This window comes from Microtus ochrogaster, chromosome 15 (assembly GCF_000317375.1).
Source record: "Microtus ochrogaster isolate Prairie Vole_2 chromosome 15, MicOch1.0, whole genome shotgun sequence".
NCBI lineage: Eukaryota > Metazoa > Chordata > Mammalia > Rodentia > Cricetidae > Microtus > Microtus ochrogaster.
The window spans coordinates 10580471-10599467 of NC_022017.1; the positions used below are offsets into that span (position 1 = coordinate 10580471).

Consider the following 18997-nt stretch of genomic DNA (forward strand, 5'->3'; position numbering starts at 1 on the left):
AGAGCTAGTTCCAGGACAGGCTCCAAAACCACAGAGAAACCCTGTCTTGAAAAACCAAAAAAATAATAATAATAATAATAATAATAAATCCTCACTTCTGCTTTCGACTCTCCCAGTGGTTCTCAACCTTTGGGTCACAGGTCATCTAAGAAAACACAGATACTTACACTATGATTCATAACAGTAGCAAAATGACAGTTAGGAAGTAGCAACATGAGGAACTGCTTTGAAGGGTTGCAGTGTTAGGACGGTTGAGAACCACTGCCCTATCCTGTTTCATACCTCCTTCATATCACCTTCCTCCCTTCTCATGGTCTCCTTTCTAGCTGTCTTCTACCCGTACTCACATACTCACACACCACACACACACGCTCATGGGACACATACTCACGCAACACTCATGTGGCACACACACAAATTCCACACAGGCTGGAGAGATGGCTCAGTGCTTAAGAGTACTTCCTTCTTTTAAGAGAATCCAGGTTTGATTCCCAGCACCAATGTTGTAACTTAGAACTATCTATAACTCCAGTTTCAGGGAACCTGACACCCTCCTCTGATCTCCACCGGCAGCATTCATGCATAGACATACACGTAAATAAAACAGTCATATACTGGCTGGGCGGTGGTGGTGCACTCAGGAGGCAGAAGCTGGTGGATCTTTTTGAGTTCAAGGCCAGCCTGGTCTACAGAGTGAGTTCCTGGACAGCCAGACCTGCACAGGGAAACCCTGTCTCTAAGAAAACAAAAAAAAAATGAAACAAACAAACCAAACTTTTTAAAAAACACATTCATAAATAGAAAATAAAAATAAAAAGCTTGTGGCTCATGTCTTTAATCCTAGAATTTAGGAGGCAGACAGGCAGATCTCTGTGAGTTTGAGGCCAGCCTTGTATTGAGTTCCAAGTCAACGGTGGCTAATCATATGACTTGTCTCTAAACAGACATTATTCTGCATATGAGAGAAATATCTATTGGTCTTTTGAATCTGGCTTATTTGGCTTATCTCACTTAACATAATGCTTTCCAATTGCATCTTTCCAGTAAGTGCCATGAGTTCATTGTTCTGTATGGCTGAATAAAATTCCATTGTGTATATCTGCCCCCCATCTATCTATCTCTCCCTCTTTTAATTCATTCTTTCTTTCTTTTGTTGCTATTGCTTTGTTTGTTTTTTGCTTCTTGAGGTAGGGTTTCAGCTCTGGCTGTCCTGGAACTAGCTCTGTAAACCAGGCTGGTCTTGAATGCAGAGATCTGCTTGCCTCTGCCTCCCAAGAGCTGAGATGGTAGTCATACACCACCACCTCCCGGCCATATTTTCTTTATTCATCTGTTGATGGGCATCCAGGTAGAGTCCACTCCCTGGCCATTGAACAGTGCAGTGGTAAACATGTACGTACAAGTATGTCTACGTGACCTATAGTATTTCAGTATATACTCAAGAGTGGTTTAGTGGGATTGTACAGTAGTTTTGTTTCAGCTTTTTTTAATGATTTAGTTTTATTTAATGTGCATTGGTGTTTTGCCCACATGTGTGTCTGTGTGAGGCTGTCAGATCCCCTGGAACTGGAGTTACGGAAAGTTGTGAGCTGACATGGATGCTGAGAACGGAACTGGGTCCTCTGGAAGAGCTCAGCAATCTGAAGCCGTCTCTCCAGGACATCATTTGCTTCTTGGATGATTGTCATTCTGACTGGGAAAAGAAAGACTCTCAAAGAAGTTTTAATTTGTCTTTCTCTGCTACCTAAGAACGCTGAACACTTTTTTTGTTGTTGTTGTTTGGTTTTTGTTTTTCCAGACAGGGTTTCTCTGTGTAACGGTTCTAGCTGTCCTGGAACTCCCTTTGTAGACCAGACTGGCCTCAAATTTACAGAGGTCTGCCTGCTTCTGCCTCTTAAATGCAGTGATTAAGATTAAAGGCATGTGCCACCACTGCCCAGCTTGTTAAACACTTTTTTTTTTGTTTTTTGTTTTTCGAGACAGGGTTTCTCTGTAGCTTTGGAGCCTGTCTTGGAACTAGCTCTTATAGCCCAGGCTAGGCTCGAACTCACAGAGATCCGCCTGCCTCTGTCTCCCGAGAGCTGGGATTAAAGGCGTGCGCCACCATCGCTCGGCTATGTTGAACATTTCTTTTATTTATTTATTTATTTATTTATTTATTTATTTATTTATTTATTTATTATGCATGCAGCTAGCCAGAAGAGAGCACCAGACCTCATTACAGATGGTTGTGAGCCACCATGTGGTTGCTGGGAATTGAACTCAGGACCTTTGGAAGAGCAGGCAATGCTCTTAACCACTGAGCCATCTCTCCAGCCCTGTTGAACATTTCTTTAAGCAGTTATTTGCCATTTGTATTATTTTGTTTAAGAACTATTTGGTTAATTATATTTATTTATGTGTATGCCATGTGTGCACTTGCCAAAAGGGGGTGTTGGATCTCCTGTAGTTAGAGTTAGAGACAATTGTGAGCTCCCTGATATGGGTGCTGGGAGCTGAATTCTAGTCCTATGGAAGAGCATATGAAGAGCTCTTAACCTCTGAGCCATATCTCCAGCCTCAGTAGCTCATTTATTGACTGGATGATTTGATATTTTGTATCTTAAAGTTTTCAGTTCTTTCTATGTGCTGGCTATTAATCTGTTGTTGGATGTGTCCTTGGCAAGTATGTTTCCCATTGTGTAGACTGTCTTTTCTCTCTCCTGATTGTTTCTTTTTTGCTGTCTTGGATTTGTCTCCTGTGCTGTGGGAGAACTGTTCAGAACATCTTTGTCTGTGCCTGCATCTTGAAATGTCTCCATCTCAGGCTTTCAAAGGTTCAGGCCTTACAATGTGATCTTTGAGCCAATTTTAATTGTGGGTTTTTTTTGTTTTTGTTTTTTTTTTTTAGAATGAGAGTCATTTTCCTTCTTTTTCTTTGCTTGTTTTGTTTTTCAAGACAGTTTCTCTATGTAGCCCTGGCTGTCCTGAAACTCACTCTGTAGACCAGGCTGGCTTTAAACTCACAGAGATTCACCTGCCTCTGCCTCCCGAGTGCTGGAATTAAAGATGTGCACCACCATGCAAGGCTTAATTTTCTTTAACGTGGAGAAATCAAGGTTGTTCAGAATCATTTGTTAAAGGTGCTGTCTTTTCCCCCCAATATATGTTTTTGAAAGTTGTATCAAAATTTAGGTGTCTGTAACTGTGTGTGTTTACTGCTGGGCCCTCCATTCTACTCCATCGGTGTATGAGTCTGTTTGTTTCAGAGACTCTGTAGGAAAATTTAGGATCCAGTCCTGCAATACCTCCAGTGCTGCTAAGAATTCCTCCAGCTATTTAGGCTCTCTTGTGCTTCCATATGAACTCTAGAATTACTGTTTTTAGGAGAATGTCACAGCATATTGCTGAGGACTGTGTTGAATCTATAGATTAGATTGCTTTTGGTATTATAATCATTTCCACAGTGTTAATTCTGCCCCCTAATGAACATAGGAAATCTTTCCAGATTCTAGTGTCTTCTTCACCAAGATATTTTTTGGTTTTGGAGCTAAAGGAAATGGGATTTTTTGTTTTTTGTTTTTTTGTTTTTTCGAGACAGGGTTTCTCTGTGGCTTGGAGCCTGTCCTGGAACTAGCTCTGTAGACCAGGCTGGTCTCGAACTCACAGAGATCCGCCTACCTCTGCCTCCCGAGTGCTGGGATTAAAGGCGTGCGCCACCACCGCCCGGCTAAGGAAATGGGATTTTTCACTGATTTTTTGTTTGTTTGTTTTTTTATTTTTGTATTTGAGATTGGAGTTTTTATTTTAAAATTACATAAGGGGGTTGAAGAGATGGCTTGGGGCCTAGAGAAATGGTTCAGAGGTTAAGAGCATTGGCTGTTCTTCCAGAGGTCCTGAGTTCAATTTCCAGTAACCACATGGTGGCTCACAACCATCTGTAATGAGATCTATTGCCCTCTTCCGGCCTGCAGGCATACATGCAGACAGATCCTATAAACATAATAAATAAATAAATCTTCTTTAAAAATTACATAGGCTGGGTGGTGGTAGCACAAGCCTTTAATTCCAGCACTTGGGAGGCAGAGACAGGCGGATCTCTGCGAGTTCAAGGCCAGCCTAGTCTACAAATCAAGTTCCAGGACAGCTAGGACAGTTACACTGAGAAACCCTGTCTTGAAAAATTTTTTAAAAAATTACATACACTATTTATTTATTTATTGTAACTGCATCCCAAAGATTCTGATAACTTGCACTTTCATTTTCACTTAGTTTTAGAAACGTTCCAATTTCTTCCCTGATTTGACCCACTGGCCACTTAAAGGTGCTATTCAGTCTCCATGTATTTGTGCAGTTTCTGTAGTTTTTCCTATTACTAATTGCTAATTCATTTCACTAGACTCTGTAAGATGCAAGAGGCTATTTGATCCTTTTGTGTCTGGAAGTTTCCCTGGTGCACTGAGGCAAGTGTGTGCTCTGTTTCTGTTGGGTGGACCAGTCTGTCATTCTGTGAAACATTTGTGCAGTCCGTTTGCTCTGTGGTAGAGCCCAACACTGAGGCTTCCTTGATAATCAGTGTGTGAGGTTTCTTTGATTATCAGTTTGGATGCCCTTTCTAGAGATTAGAGTGGGATGATGGAACCACCCACTATTAAGAAATATATCTGGCCCCATCTGACCTGATATGCCCACTAGTGTTTGTCCTATGGAACCCAACATTTGCTTCATTCATATTTACAATATCTTCTCGATGGCTGTTCCCCTTACTAATATCCAGTAGCCTTTTATGTAATTTTGTTTGGAAGCTTCTGTTATGGGATTAGCCACACCAGCTTGTGCTCAGGTTCATTTGATGGTTTGCCTCCCCCACTTGACTCTCATCCTTGGGCATCTTGAACAATATGTGTGCTTCTTAGAGAAAATACATGGCCAGAGCTCGTTCTTTAGTCCAGTTGGCTAGTCGCTTTCCGTACTGGTAAGCTTCATCTGTGTACATTTAAGGTTGCTTTTGAGACATGTGTGCCAACCCCTTTAATTTGATCCTTTATGATCAAAATTATTGTTTTGTGATCGGCTGGATTGTTGTTCTTTTCTTCCCTATTGATATCAGGGTATTGCTGGCTTGCTGGACTGGATTGGTGGGGTCCTTTGTTCTACCGTGAAATGCATTCTCCCTGTGCTCTTGTAATCGGGGCTTGCTCTCTTCCTTCTCCGTGTATAGTGCTCCCTTAAGTGTGGGGGTAGCTCTGTTTTTAACTCCAGATCCTCAAGATGGCTGCATTCAGAGTCAGTAGCACAACAAAAGATTTCATTCAGCTGCAGAACATCCGCCCTGGGAAATCAGTTCTGTCACTAAACACTGCAAGCAGATTGGAGGCTCCCGAGCACGGTGGCCTTGTCCTAGTGGTTGGCCTGACACGCTTTTATCTGCTTTATGTTTAGGAAGTAGTTTCTTAGTACCCTTCTCCCCCAGCCAGGACCCCAGCAGCTGAACCCGTGTTAGGTATCTTCCTCTGTGGGGCATGTGTGTTTTCTGCCACCATGTCACTCCCTTTGCGGGTTTCCGAAGCTTTTTCTCTATTTCTGCCAATCTTTTTTTTTTTTTCTCTCCTTATTCTGACTCTTCTTCATCAGCTCTCAGAGGCAGTCCCCATTCTGCCATTGTCTTAATTAGGGTTTCTATTGATAAGATAAAACACCATGACCAAAGCAACTTGGGGAGGACAGGGTTTATTTCAGATCACACTTCCAGGTGACAGTCTTTAGTCAGGGCTGGCAGCAACTCAAACAGGGCAGGAAGCAGGAGCTGATGCAGAGACGATGGAGGGGTGCTGCTTACTGACTCGCTCATCACAGCTTGCCTAGCCTGCTTTCTTATAGAACCCAGGACCACACGCCCAGGGATGGCCCCACCCACAATGGGCTGGGCCCTTCCCCATCAATTGCTAATTAAGAAAATGCCCTTCAGCTGGATCTGATGGAGGCATCTTCTCAATTGAAGTTCCCTCCTTTCAAATGACTCTAGCTTATGTCAAGTTGACATAAAACTAGGCAGAATAGTCAGCCATCTTACCCAGAAGTCCTTGAAAAACTCCTGGAAGGCAAGCCCGGGTGAATAGTATGGAAGCAACCCAGACCCTAAAAAGCCTTGCACAACAGCAAGGCTTCCGGGACCCTTAGGTCCTGGAGGGCAGAGCATAGGTAGATCTTGCCAACCACACCCAAAGCCCAGCAGGGAGAGCCAGTGAGATCACCAGTGAAAGGATCCACAGGAGAGCATCTGAAACAGGAGATCGACTGGGCCTGCAATGAGGCCCCTGTGGAAAGGGAGGGCATCAAAACAAGGAGTAGTGTTGTACACCTTTAACCCCAGCACTAGAAAAGGCAGCGGCAGGTGGATCTCTATGAGTTTGAGGCTAGCCTGGTCTACCTAGCAAGTTCCAGGCCAGCCAGGGCAACACAGAGAAACCTTATCTCAAAAACAACAAAACAAGAAAAGAAAGGGAGGGAGAGCATAGGTCAGACTCTAGCCCCTAGCTGCTGGACTTGCAGTAGGAGGGTTTTCTGCAGGAGAAGTTGGTAGTCCTGGGGCTGGAACTATAACATCCAAAGTGCCCTTTACCACTGAGTCAGCTCCCTGGCCCCTGCCATGAGTCTTGCTGCACACTGCCTTGCTCACCTCGAGCCAAGCTGGATCCTGTGCAGGGTCCAGCTCTTCCCGCCACTTTCTAAGACATCTGGCCAACCCCTGCCAGCCACTCATGTTTATTCTGAACACTTTCCATGTAGATGCTAAGTAAAGAGGGTCCCAAAGGGACTCCAGGGTGGGGAAAGAGCTCCCCGCTCATTATCACCCTGTGCATATCCTGTGTTTGTGAGGAGGCCTTCCTGCAGCCTGCGGACATTCCTGGGTAGGCATTCTAAGAGGAGGAAGCTGCCTATGCCAAGCGCCTGGAGGGGTGAGGTCACAACTATGGCTGGCTCTTCCTGTCTATCCAGCTATGCCTTCCCACCCATTTGAGTCCTGTACAGGAGGACATTGGGTAATGACATACCCATTCACAGTCTGGTGGGTGCAGAGTGCCTGCTTCCCATGTTTCAACCCACGGGTGCAATCCCGGCTTGGGCTCTCCAGCACAAAGGGATGTTAGAAATACCTTCTAGAGAACACCATTGTCCAGGTGGGTAGGAAATGGATTGGTTATCCAAAGGAGTAGGGACAGCCACGTATGGACAGGAGAGCAGGTCAATGCCCCTGGACAACATAACCTCAAGGACATAAGGGACATAAGCCAGGTCAGTTGTAAGGAATAGAGAGTGGAAGAAGAAATGGAGGTGACAGGCTACTGACATGACTAGCAGAGCCATGACAGGCACGACTAGGCATACTGAACCCTAGGAAGGGGGCAGGACAGCCTATGGTGGCATCAACTTCAGTGCCTCCATCAGACCCTTGCTTGGGAAGCAGATGCTATCCAGGGCAGATACCAAGTCCAAGTTAGAGCAGAGGGCACACTCCAGGGAGCTGACAGAACTGGCCTGGCAGAGAATAAATAGATGAACCAAGACTACAGAGGGGACTTGAGATGGAACGTGCCATCGACGACACAGTTGTCACATGGTGGGCCCATAGAAAGTAGTTACAGGGCAGTGAGCACCAGTGTCCAGCACCAGGCCCAGGGTGACGCTTGAATAGACTTCTGTGGATCTGCGGGAGCAGGGATTGGTGACAACATGGATAGTGTGTGCCCATGCATCTGGATACCAGGCCCGGTTCACCGAGGTTCAGGGCAGTTCCACTGACTTGCACGGCTCCGGCGTAGGAATGGACTATCGTCATAGAGTGGATGTGGCCTTGCAGGGTATGAGTGCTGGCGGATGAAGCGTAAGAGGCTGGGGCGATGTGGTCGGACCTGCGCCCGAGCAAGCAACGCCACCTGCTGGGCAGTCACGTGCGCTGCCGCAGAAACCGCAGACTCGGGGTCACCCTGCAGCTGTCCTAGGTCTGTATAAAGGGGCGCTTAGGATGCCTGCGAGAGGAGCCTGGAGCTGGCCCGCACCCATTTTATCTTGTCCGCTCCTCTCCAGCACCCTCTATCTCTCCAGCACTCTCCCCCATGGCACATCCGGTCCTCACCCTGGAACAGAGAGTCCAACAGGTCCTGACTGACTCCGCTGGGACTAGCGTGATAGACGAGGAAGCCTGTACCAAAGCAAACCAGTGAGGTCTGGCCCAACTCTAGAAGAGGCTGGCTCAGCTCTGGGAGCCCTAGCAACGTGGGTAAGACCGCCTCACCTATGAGCACAGTGGCGGCCCGGCGCAAAGGGTCCTGTGGACTCCGCAGGTAACCCTGGGTCTGACTCAGGAAGTGCTTGACATGGCTTGGATATCGCTGAACCTAGGAACACAAATGCTCATGACTGCACGAAAGGATCAGTCCTTCCTGGGAAAGAGGCTGGAGCAGGCACATGAACAAAAGCTACGGAATGACAGGCCTCAGGAGCCGGTGGTCATGTTTAGCTCAGGTGGAGATTGTTTTGAGGGGGAGTGGCCTATAGAATCCTAAGAGAGTAGAAGCAGACCGTACCCTCTCCCCATCATGGTGCTTCCTTTACTAACCAGGCGGTGGCAGACACGGCTTAGAGCCTCAGGGCTGTCATAGTGAGCCACAGTGACCATCTCCTCTAGCAGGCCCCATCGAAGGGCCTGGTCACAGCGAGCTAACGTCCACTCTGAGCTCTAGAATGGAGGAAACAAGCAGGGTTAGCGGTCCAGAAGATGGAAAGTGGCGGAAGAAAAGGAACTGTGGCTAGAAAAGGGTGGCAAAGTCCAGGGGGAGGCGCTTAGTATAGCAGCCCAAGGGAAAAAAGACAAGGACCTCAAGGACTTTCAGGTCCAGGGCTTTTTTTCTTTAAAACCTTCAGGGAGGCCACAAGATTGGAGCGGAAGTCCTGGATGAGACAGAACACTGACCTCAGCAGCATCCTGGCTGGAGTCATGTAGGCGCAGCAACAGCGGCACCAGACTCTGCAGCACCAGCTTCCTCAGGGGTCCCCGAAGCCCCAACCGGAGCCCTCTCTGACCCCGCCGCACCAGCGTTCCAAGGAGTCCCACTGCCGAAGCACGGACTGAGTCTCGAGCCTTCATGAAGAAATACAGTCAGAACTCAAGGCAGAAAGCGTGGGAGAGGAGATTAGTGCAGAGTAAGGAGGGGCCGGGGGCCGGATCAGAGGGTTTCAGATTAAACTTCGATATGATGGTAGGACCACAGGTAACTGGGCGGGCACCCTAGGGGGAGCATGTGGTTGGGACCGCGCAACTATAGACAGTTCCAAGCGGGACGCGGTAGGACCACAGGGCAGGATTTTGCTCACGTCGTCCAGCAGCGGCGGGAGGCGTGGTCGCAGCTCAGAGCTGAGGAGCCTCACGGGTGCTCCCGGCTGCAGTAGCAGTCTCCGCAGCGCGCCCAGTGCAGCACCCACGAGCCTCGCGTCGCCTTCGCCCAGCGCTCTAAGGAGTACCGGCAGCAGCGTGTTCACGTGCCTTATCTGTAAAGACAGGACTTGTGGCCGGACCCTTCCAGACACAGCCTAGGACCCGCCTGGCCCGGCACTACCAGAATGGCACCTTCCCACGATTCATTGCAAGGTGGCCAAGACCAAGTAGGCCCAGCCAGCGCACGGTGGGCTCTGGGTCGCACTGCCAAGTTCGAAGCCGCTCCAGGATGACATCCTCCCGTAAGAGCCGTGCAGTGGGCCGGCTCTGCAACAGCTAGGCAAGAGGCATAGAGTCAGTGCATCTGTGCGTCTGGGCAGGCAGTCACCCCTCACTACACTCCAGGGAAGCAGACTCACCCCAGTAAAGAAGGCCATTGCTGTGAGGCGATGTGGTTCGTTGGTGCTTCGTAGCCGAGGAAGCAAGTCTGCAAAAAGGCCTCGGAGATGGTGATCGGCATGCGCCACCATGGCACTGGAGAAGGGTAAAAGGGAGCTCTTCCTTCGCTTGGAAGGGCTCATCCCCACCACCTCATCTATGCCACCACTGCACCTTGCCAGCCGGGAGCCTCCTCTTGTTGTGTTGTCCTGGGGTGTCTCCTCACCTGGCCAGCAGCAGGACACCCTCCAGGTGCGTGTGGGCTCCTACCAGTCTCCTCCAGCCTCCTGCTTGCTCCATACACGTGACCACCATTCGGCCCCCATCCCCTGTGAGCAGGGCCTTCAAGGCCTCCACTGTGCAGCTGGAGGTGGGAACAGTAGAGCGGTGGGCAGTGAGGGCAAGAAGGGTCTGTCCCATCCCCCACTCACCCAAGTGTACCTTCTCACCTGGCGTGGCTGTGAGGTGGCCCTCGGTGAGAAGGCTCCCAAACTTTAGGGCTCTCAGGGGAATGAACACCTTGAGCCAGCTCGTGCAGCTGTGTGACCAGTGCTAACAGCAGGTGGGGGTAGAAGCCTCGAGTGGCTCCCACGCAGCCAGAGACTGCCAACATCTCCCCAAGAGCGCGTGTGGCCTGCAGATCGAGTGAGCCCACCCTTGGAACTCTGCCAAATGTGAATGTGTGCAGGACATCCCCCACAAGTGTGACTTGAGTCCCACCATCACAAAGCGACTCTTTGGTTGCTTGTGGCTGGGCCACACCCCCTATGGCATCTCCTGGAGCCACTTACTGCCAGTGCCCCAGGCTCAGGACCTGCCGTGCCCTTCAATGCCCACAGCAGTTGCACCAGCACCTGCCCGTTTACACGCTGGTTCCGGCTCAGGCTTCGCCACAGCTCAGCGGCTGCCCTGGGGGTAAAAGGCCTCGGAGTGAGGAGGAGCTGTGTGGAATTCTCGGGGAAGCCTACCACTCGGACTCTAGGAAAAACCTCCAGAAATAAACCATCTTCCCACTGGCCCACATCCCAGAAAAAAACGAATGCAGACTACAACAGAACCAGTCCCAGAGGCCAGTAGCCATCTGGACCACACTGAGTGCTGTTAGGTCAGGGACAGGGAAACAGACCTGCAGACTACTCCTATTATTTTAATTATTGTAGAGAATAAATCTAAGATAACTTCTGGGGTAAATGACACAAAGAATCAGAGATTTCCAGGAGCTCAAGCCATCCTGATTTCTTATCCCACCCACATCTGCAGGAAAAAGCAGGAAGGGGGGGGGTGCGCGCGCGCGTTAAACTAAACCCGGGTATGGATTAGGGTCGCAGCAACAATCAAGGGAGGGGATTCGGAGGCCCTGCTCCCTTACAGACCAGTGCTTCAGGGGCCAGATTCTACGATCAAGCAATCAAGCGGGAAGGGGGAAGGAAGCCGCGTGGGGCCGCACAGCTGGGAGGGCGGGGCAGGTTACCGGTCTGGGGGTAGTGAACTGGGTAGCAGAGCACACACCACATCCTGCGCATGCTCCAGAGCCAGTGCGCTCAGCACCCGGAGGGCTGCCCGCCGGGGTCTCCCCTCTGCCAGGCTAGGTACCTGTGCCAGCAGCCCACGCACCAGACTGTGGACCTGGGTAAAAGGAACCAAATGTCAGTGGTCAGGGTCCCTTTAACCCAAAAGGAAACTCTTGCCTGCACGGCACCACTTAGAGCAGCCTTTAGAGGGAGTGTGCTTGAGGCTGCATTCTCCTCCTACCCAGAAGGGAGGCTTGTAGGATTCTCTAGGTTGAAGTGGGGATGCTAACCTGGTCCTCCAGTCGTTGTCCCTGGGCTTCCAGGGCTGAGGACAGAGTGAGCGCAGTTGCCTGGGTCCCGGCATAACCAGCCTCCTCCAAACAGGCAGCTGTATACAAGGCAAGGTCTGCCAAGGCTCCTTCCTCCCAGGAATACTGGGAGGCCTAGGGAAGGGGGTATGGAACATGGAGTTTATGAAGTCCCCAAGCTTAGCTCAGCTTTCTTCCTTAGCCCTCCAGTCTCCTCATCCTTCAGATGGCTACACACCCTCTTCCTCTATGGTCTTTCCATCCTGCTTTTACCCTCAGTAGTTTCCCCAGCTCCAGTACCACTTGTCTTTCCAATGCCTAAGTGAACAACAGCCAAACCTTGCATCACCCAGTACTCACCTGGTAGGGTCTCTCAGGGCCTGGCTCCTGGACATCCTGTGGGGAACAGTTCTCACTGCCCGCTGTAGGGGGTTGCACTTCATTCCCAAGCTGGGCCTCAGAGGCAGGGGTGAGTGTTTGAATGTAGGTCTCAGCCTCAGGTACCACCTCCAGGGGCTCAGCCTGAGGGCCTGTAGAAGAGGGTCCCACAGGCTGCCCCTGGTTAGCCCGGATTCCTTCAGCTAGAGCTGTCAGAGTTAGGGACCCCACAGGGCCATCTCGGCCCCGGCCCCACACACCCCCAGCCATGGTGTTCCTACCAGCAGCACCTGCTACCACTCTTCCCGTGAAGTTGTGCCCAGATCTGACCTAGAATCAGGCCCCGGGCGGGCCCACAGGCGGGCCTACAGACAGGCGTGGTGGCGTGGGCATAGACGTGCATGCGTGTCTGAGCAAGTGCCAGTGATTGGCTGGGGAAATCACAGAGGTATCCTAGCATGGGCTTGTGAGGGGTTTCTGCTCAGGCTGCAGAAGTTACGTGGAATGGCAAAAAGACTGGCTCTGCCCACCAGTGCCGTGTAGATGTGGACTGTAGAGAGGAGGAAGGTCTTTAGCCAACTCCCTGCCCCTCTTATCTAGGGGAGGGCTCCTGAGCAGTTTGAGATCATTCTGAGGAGGCTCTAGCAGGGTCAGGGGCCAGTCTAGGCCCCTGTATTGTCACACAGCCAGACATCCTGGGAATGGGTGTGGTCGGATACTGTCATCATCTCTGAACTTAAGGTACTTGGGGTGTGGAGCAAATCGGGTGGGGGCAGGCAAAGCCTCCTAAGGATGTTTGCAAGTGCCCACTGTTGTTGGTGTGGGCCACTCTGTATCCTTGCCAGTTCTGAGGTGGTACGTCTTACGCCCTGTATGTCCTCCACTCCTCGGCTGAGACTGTTTCCCCATGGCTGCTAAGGCAGTGTGTATGTATACTGTGGGCCTAGGTGCATCCCTTTCCAAGTCCATGCTCCCAGAGCTGACCCAACCTCTGTCCTAAATCCCCACTCTCCACCCAAGCACACTGTAGGCACTGCCCAGAACTAAGCCAGGCGAGCTGGATGAACTGGTCTGACAATCTGCTTGGAGAGGCGGAAACGCGTGTGGAAGTATTCCATGGAATGGGCATTCACCCGGGCATTCACCCTCTTCAGAACCATGTACCTCAGGCTACCCAAGCCCCATCTCTGCTTCCTGTCAAGCCATGAATCTCCAGTGGAGATATGAGTAGGAACGGCCCCCATAGGCTCACACATTTGCACGCTTAGTGACCAGGGAGTGGCACATTTGAAAGAATTAGGATTAGTGGGTGTGACCTTGTTAGAGGAAGTGCATCCTTGGGGGTGGCCTTTGACGTTTCAAAAGCCCGTGCCAAGCCCAGTGTCTCTCTCTCTATACAACTCTCAGCTACTTCTCCAGCACTGTCTGTCTGTGTGTCACCACACTCCTCAGCGTGATGACAATGGATTGACCTCTGAAACTGTAAGCAAGCTCCCAGTGAAGTGCTTTCTTTTATAAGAGTTGCCAGTGTTCATGGTGTCTCTTCACAGAAACAGGATGGTGACTAAGACACTCCTCCCAGGCAGTTCCTCCAGCCTTGCCTCGCTTGCTGTGCCCGAGTACGCCAGCTCTCAGAGTGTCAGTTCCTCAGCACCTCAGCTTTTTCCATCTTCTCCTCCTTCCTTGGTTATTGGGTCAAAAGCTGACACCCCCAAAGCCAGGGCCTGATTGACATATCATAGGTGATCATGCAGGGCTGGTGTGGGAAGTTTGAGATGGGGGGATATACGGATGGGGGACATTGCCCTTAGTAGAGGCTATGCGACTCTGACACCTCATCTCAACCTTCTAGTAGGTGAGGGCCTTCACAGAAGCATCCTCAAAACAGAGGTAAACATAAACCTTCTGCATCGTCGGGTCCTGCTGTCCACTCAGACCTGGTCTCCACAGTCCAGCCCCATGGCTGCCTTCCCACATGCTGGGTGGACCTGTGCCTCCTCATATGCCTGACTCCCCGTCCAGCTTAGCTCTGATCCCGAGCCAGCATCTCTCCCTTCCCTTTTCCCTCCCCTGCAGCTGTGTGAGCCACTTCCATCTCCGGATGAGTCTAGAACCTTCACCCAGCAGTTCCTGAGCCACCTCAACACAATTCCAGCCCAGCTCTGGAAGGCTCTAGAAGTCAAGAGAGTAGCAGACATTCGTGAACTAATGACACACGACAAGTTGTGGGGACAGTGAGTCATGTTATTTCTGGCCGTTCACCACCCCTGTGGTTTTTACAAGGGACCTCCAGCACCAAGACTCTCCACTAGAGCCTGAAGCTTCTCTGACAGTGCAACCTGCAGAGAGAAATAGAGGGATCTGAGCCGCTGGGGCTGGGGGTGGGGCAGGGAGCACACGGGACACAGGGAGGCCACCTATAAGCCTACCGGATACACTCGGGGGCTCTGCAGCTGCTTATGAGCTGGGTTGAGGTGGTTCAGGGACTGCTGGGCGAAGGTTCTGGACTCGTCCAGAGATGGAAGCGGCTCACACAGCTGCAGGGGAGGGGAAAGGGAAGGTTAGAGATGCTGGCTCGGGATCAGAGCTCAGCTGAAGTGAAGGCGCAGATGAGGGGCAGTCACCTGTCCCTGCTGCAGGCAGAGTCGCAGCAGTGGTTCTACCTGGGCTGGCTTCACAGTGCAGGGCTCCTGAGCCCCTCGGGGCCAAACCCTGAGTTCCTGCCCAGCCTTGGGTGGGGGCTCTTCTGCCAACTGCAGTAGGTCCATTAGGAAAAACCCTGAGCAAAAGCAAGAATAATGTCAAATAGGAGCTGGAGACTTGAAAAGGGGCCAAAGGGAAGCAGAGGAAGTCACCATCAGAGTCTAGGAGCCGGAAGGCAGCCTTGCTCCCTGGCAGTGTTTGCTTCTCGCGGTCCTCTGTCAGCTTCATTCGAGGTTGGCCTCCCACAGACACCAGCTGCAATGGCAGGGGGATCAGATAATGGACCCCTGTCCCCTGCCATCCGTGTTCTTCAAGACTTGCCCTACCTGGGGCCAAACACTCTCTTTACCTTGTAGACACAGCCCATAGAAGGCTGTTTTGGACAGGTGACCACACTGGTGCCAATGCCAATGATGTTCACCTCACTGCCCTGTGGGGAGAGGAGGTGACAGTGGGCCCAGCTGCCACCTGCAGAGTGCCGGAGACCTCTAGACTACCCTCCACCTGTCCCTCTTCCACTCTACCTTTTGGGCCAGCCGTGCTAGCTCCTTCTCATCAATGTTGTTGCTGACTGCAATGGGAACGGATTCCAGCCAGGGCACCTGGAACCTGTACGTGATGGGTTCACAGGCAGCACCCCCTTAGGTGCTCCTGATTCACCCTGGCCTCTTTCCTTGATCCCTCCCTCCCCATCAGCCATGCCTATATTCACCCTTTTCTTAGGAACCCCTGGTGGTCCTACCCTACTCCTCCCTCCCAGAGCTTTTTCAGTTGTCCCCAAAATAGGACCATGGTCTTGGTATAGGAGAGACAATCCCTCTTGTCCAAATCCCATCTCCTTGGGACTCCCACAAAGGAGTTTCTAGGAGGCACACGGCACCCCTCATGGGGCACTCACTCGGCACCAACAGTTCGAAAGATCCCACGGATCTCCTGAGCCTGCTGAAGCAGATCACCGCTGTCGAGCCTCACGCCCACTGCCCTGTAACCCAGCTCCCCCAATGCCAGGGCTACTGCCAGGAAGTTGGGAAGACCACTCCTGCATGTAAAAAAACAGGATCAGGAGCTCAATCGCTCTACCGAGGTCACCCTGAGAGAATGCTCATACCTCACCTGCGCACGCTGTAGGAATCTAGTAGGCCCTGGAAAGCCCGGGGAAAAGCCAGAGCATAGGCCACAAATGCTGCCCGTTCCCCTGGATGAGGCTCCTGCACCTCCAGCCCCAGGTAGGTGCACACACGCTTCAGCCACAAATTTACACTGGCGGCCAGGTCCACTGTGGGGCCCTCACTAGAAGCTGGAGCCAACATCTGCAGAAAGAGATTAGATAAAAGATGGTTCTAGAGTACAGTGTAAAACCTGGGAGTGGCTAATATATCGTGGCCTGAGGACAAAGGTGATGCCATGTAATGCCAGCTTTCTAGTACAGCCTTGAGCCAATCCACCAGCATATACAGCAGGGGCCAGCCCACCCTAGCCGGGGTAAGAATTGGTTTGGAGATCTTGTCCTCTAGAGTAGAGCTGGCTTGAGAAAGGTACTGACTGATTGGGCCCAGCATGGATACACACTGTACACACTGAGACAGAGGTAGGAGGATCAAGATTTCAAGACCAATCTGGGCTGCATGGAACCCTGACACAACATAAAACAGTACTAACCGGGTCAGGGGGCACCTCACTACCCGAAAATGAAGTGACAAAGGAGTGGGCCAGGGTCCCTGCCACCGGCACACCTCTCAGTTGTCCAGCAAGTGTGTTGCTGCTGCTGTTGAATCCTGGGTAAAAAGGCAGGCGGGCTTAGGGGACTCCAGGAATGTTAGTACCTTCCCTTCCCCAACCTACACCTTTTCCCTGACTCACCGCCCAGGTAGCTGTAAATGGAGGCTGTGAAACCCCCATCTGGACCCTGAGCTCGCCGCAAGCCCATCTCTAGCAGTCTCTTATCAGGCCCTGCAATTAGGCGAAGTCGAGCAGCATTGGTGGCTACGAGGCTGTGGAGAGTGACAGGCCAGGAGAGCCCAGGTGAGAGTTGCAGAGTCACCCCAGTGTACCGACTTAGCCCCCCCCCCCCAGCTTCCGACTGCCTGCATCTCTCAGGAACTCCGCTCACCTAGCGTAACTGACCAGACACAGCAGGGGAGTCTCCAGCAGCTGTACCAGAAGGAGGGGCCCGGACACCTGCAGCAGTGGCACCTGCGGGCCGAATGATTAGTTCCAGAGCGGGACCTCCTGGATCACCCCCCACCTTTTATCTACCCACCCAGATCGCAGGACACTCACACCAGGGAAGGCGAGAGAACCCTCTGGCAGGGCTCGCACCGTCACCCCAGAGCAGTCAAGATTCCGAAGATGCTCAAAGAACGCAGGGTCAGTGTCTGGGGGTAGCACTGAAGCCAGAAATTGCACGTCTGGGGGAAGAGAGAATACTTGTGATCTGGGGGAGGACTTGGCCAGGCAAGTGCAGGTCCCCTCAGACAGAGGTCAGGGGCACGGGAGCAGGAATTCTCTCCCAGCCGGAGGAGCACCAGTGCGGTTGCGGAGCTACCTGCGTCCCGCAGACGGAAGGCACGCAGGAAACACAGACAGTCCCGCAGACCGGCGGCCAGGGCAAAGGAGCCTCCAAACGGACAGTGGCGGAAGAAGAGCTCGAACTCTGCTGCCTCGCATGCCCGGCCTGCACGCCAATAGCCCAGCGCCATGGTGGCCTGGTAGAGGTCGGTGAGCAGTGGCCGCACCACATCGCGCCCCTCGCCGTCCTTCTCCATCGCAAACGCAGCGTGACAAGCCAGGCTAATGGCGTCCTACTCCGCCCCCCAGGGCACTCATCCAGGGAACTAACCGACCCAGAGGCGGGCCTTTCCTGGCAGAAGTGGGCGGGGCAAGCCACCTAAACACTGCTAGTTGCAGGGACCCAAACCAACAAGGTAGGCGACCCGCCTACCCCAACCCCAGCCTCCTTGACTCTGCTGTTTGCCCTTGAGAATGGTTTTAACAGGACAGTGGGCTTAACTAGCAGGGGCAAAGGCAAAACAGCAGCGCCAAACTTAACAGGGTTGGAGTACTTGATAAGATTGTACTTTAGCCTAGCCTTTTGCCCCGGAGCAGGGCTGGGCAAATAGGCTTACCTACAGAACTGTGAGCATCTCCCTGGAAAACCAGGAGCCCCTAGAGGCCAGAGCTGCCTTTCAGGTGTGTCGGGAACCCAAGCACCAGTCAGGGGCATGCTTGCTCCACCCAGCTACCAGGCTCATAGTGAGTCAAAGTCCTAAGATAGTTTATGTTCAGAGTGGTCGCGAATGTTTTTAATCCCAGCCCTGGGGAAGCAGACACGGGGCAATCTAACAATTCCCAAGTCAGCCAAAACTTATTCTCAAAAAGAAAGGAGACCGGGCGGTGGTGGCGCACGCCTTTAATCCCAGCACTCGGGAGGCAGAGGCAGGCGGCAGGCGAATCTCTGTGAGTTCGAGGCCAGCCTGGTCTATAAGAGCTAGTGCGAAAGGAAAAAAGTGTGGGTGCTTCTGTACTACAGGCAGACTTAAAGCTCAGAGGCCAGAAGAGGGCACCATATTGCCTGGAGCTGAAGTTCATTACACCTGGTTGTGAGCTGGGAATTGAAACCCCATCCTTCCTCAGGTTATAGCTTTTGTTGGACCCTGCATCCCAGGCCCCATGGGAAAGCTTTTGAGGGGGAGGGACCACATTGCTTCCTCGTGGCTAAGGATCATGAACAACACTGGCAGGGACCAGCCACACTTGGCACCTCTCACCAGACGTCCACACTATTTCATCCAAAACAGTACATCTGGCTGTCCATATTCTAACCGTCCCAGAACATGAAAGATATGGTCCCTTATTGGGGGCTGCAGAATCTTGGCCCCTTGACTTTCTTTGCCTGCTGGAGTGAAACAACTTGTTTTCCTGTGTCTGCAGCTGCTCCGAGCATGAGACCCTCATGAGTTCCTGAAGGCAGGGGAGTGAATTCTGGTGGGTTTTACAGCTGGAAATCCCAAGAGCTGGGGCGTGGCTATCTGTTAAGGATCCCTATATAAGCTTTCCTGGAGCACAATAAAGTTGGCATTCTTGTTTCAAGGATGACCCTTGTCCCCGTGTCTCTGTCTGTGTGTGTATGTGTTTAAATCTCCAGCCTGGCTTGCATACCGTCCCATAGTGCAGGCGCTACAGACCCCCTCCAGAGGTAAGGAGGGAGGAGTGATGTTAGATCAGGCCTAGGTAGACTCCACACG

General features: G+C 51.7%; 2 protein-coding genes across 2 annotated transcripts; both read right to left on the reverse strand.

Annotated features, from left to right (window-relative positions):
- Positions 1 to 7049: 7049 nt before the first annotated feature.
- Mroh6 (maestro heat like repeat family member 6) lies at positions 7050 to 12320 on the reverse strand. The gene is made up of 14 exons (XM_005354268.2): positions 12033 to 12320; positions 11655 to 11807; positions 11325 to 11479; positions 10645 to 10762; positions 10303 to 10487; positions 10080 to 10217; positions 9835 to 9949; positions 9608 to 9751; positions 9355 to 9528; positions 8954 to 9121; positions 8600 to 8719; positions 8276 to 8378; positions 8117 to 8182; positions 7050 to 7984 (listed from the first exon to the last, which is right to left on the reverse strand). Exons 1-14 carry the CDS (start codon positions 12318 to 12320, stop codon positions 7755 to 7757), a joined length of 2157 nt encoding a protein of 718 aa, XP_005354325.1. The 3' UTR covers positions 7050 to 7754.
- Positions 12321 to 14232: 1912 nt separating this feature from the next.
- On the reverse strand, positions 14233 to 17635 carry Naprt (nicotinate phosphoribosyltransferase). Its single transcript, XM_005354059.3, has 13 exons — positions 17299 to 17635; positions 17034 to 17161; positions 16864 to 16946; positions 16614 to 16744; positions 16413 to 16528; positions 15867 to 16063; positions 15652 to 15792; positions 15278 to 15362; positions 15103 to 15183; positions 14906 to 15008; positions 14675 to 14829; positions 14480 to 14587; positions 14233 to 14389 (listed from the first exon to the last, which is right to left on the reverse strand). The coding sequence occupies exons 1-13, from the start codon at positions 17516 to 17518 to the stop codon at positions 14327 to 14329; spliced, it is 1611 nt and encodes a 536-aa protein (XP_005354116.1). The 5' UTR covers positions 17519 to 17635; the 3' UTR covers positions 14233 to 14326.
- Positions 17636 to 18997: the final 1362 nt, after the last annotated feature.

Bases quoted from the DNA above. Each gene is read 5' to 3' on its own strand.
- Mroh6 (XM_005354268.2), bottom strand. From the start codon at position 12,320: ATGGCTGGGGGTGTGTGGGGCCGGGGCCGAGATGGCCCTGTGGGGTCC. The intron at 11,808-12,032 runs GTGAGTACTGGG...CCCCTTCCCTAG, and splicing joins GCCCTGAGAGACCCTACCAG to GCCTCCCAGTATTCCTGGGA. The intron at 10,488-10,644 runs GTAAGTGGCTCC...CTCGATCTGCAG, and splicing joins CTGAGCCTGGGGCACTGGCA to GCCACACGCGCTCTTGGGGA.
- Naprt (XM_005354059.3), bottom strand. From the start codon at position 17,518: ATGGAGAAGGACGGCGAGGGGCGCGATGTGGTGCGGCCACTGCTCACC. The intron at 14,830-14,905 runs GTGACTTCCTCT...GCTTTTGCTCAG, and splicing joins CCGGCTCCTAGACTCTGATG to GGTTTTTCCTAATGGACCTA. The intron at 14,588-14,674 runs GTGACTGCCCCT...CCTCCCCTGCAG, and splicing joins TCTGCCTGCAGCAGGGACAG to CTGTGTGAGCCGCTTCCATC.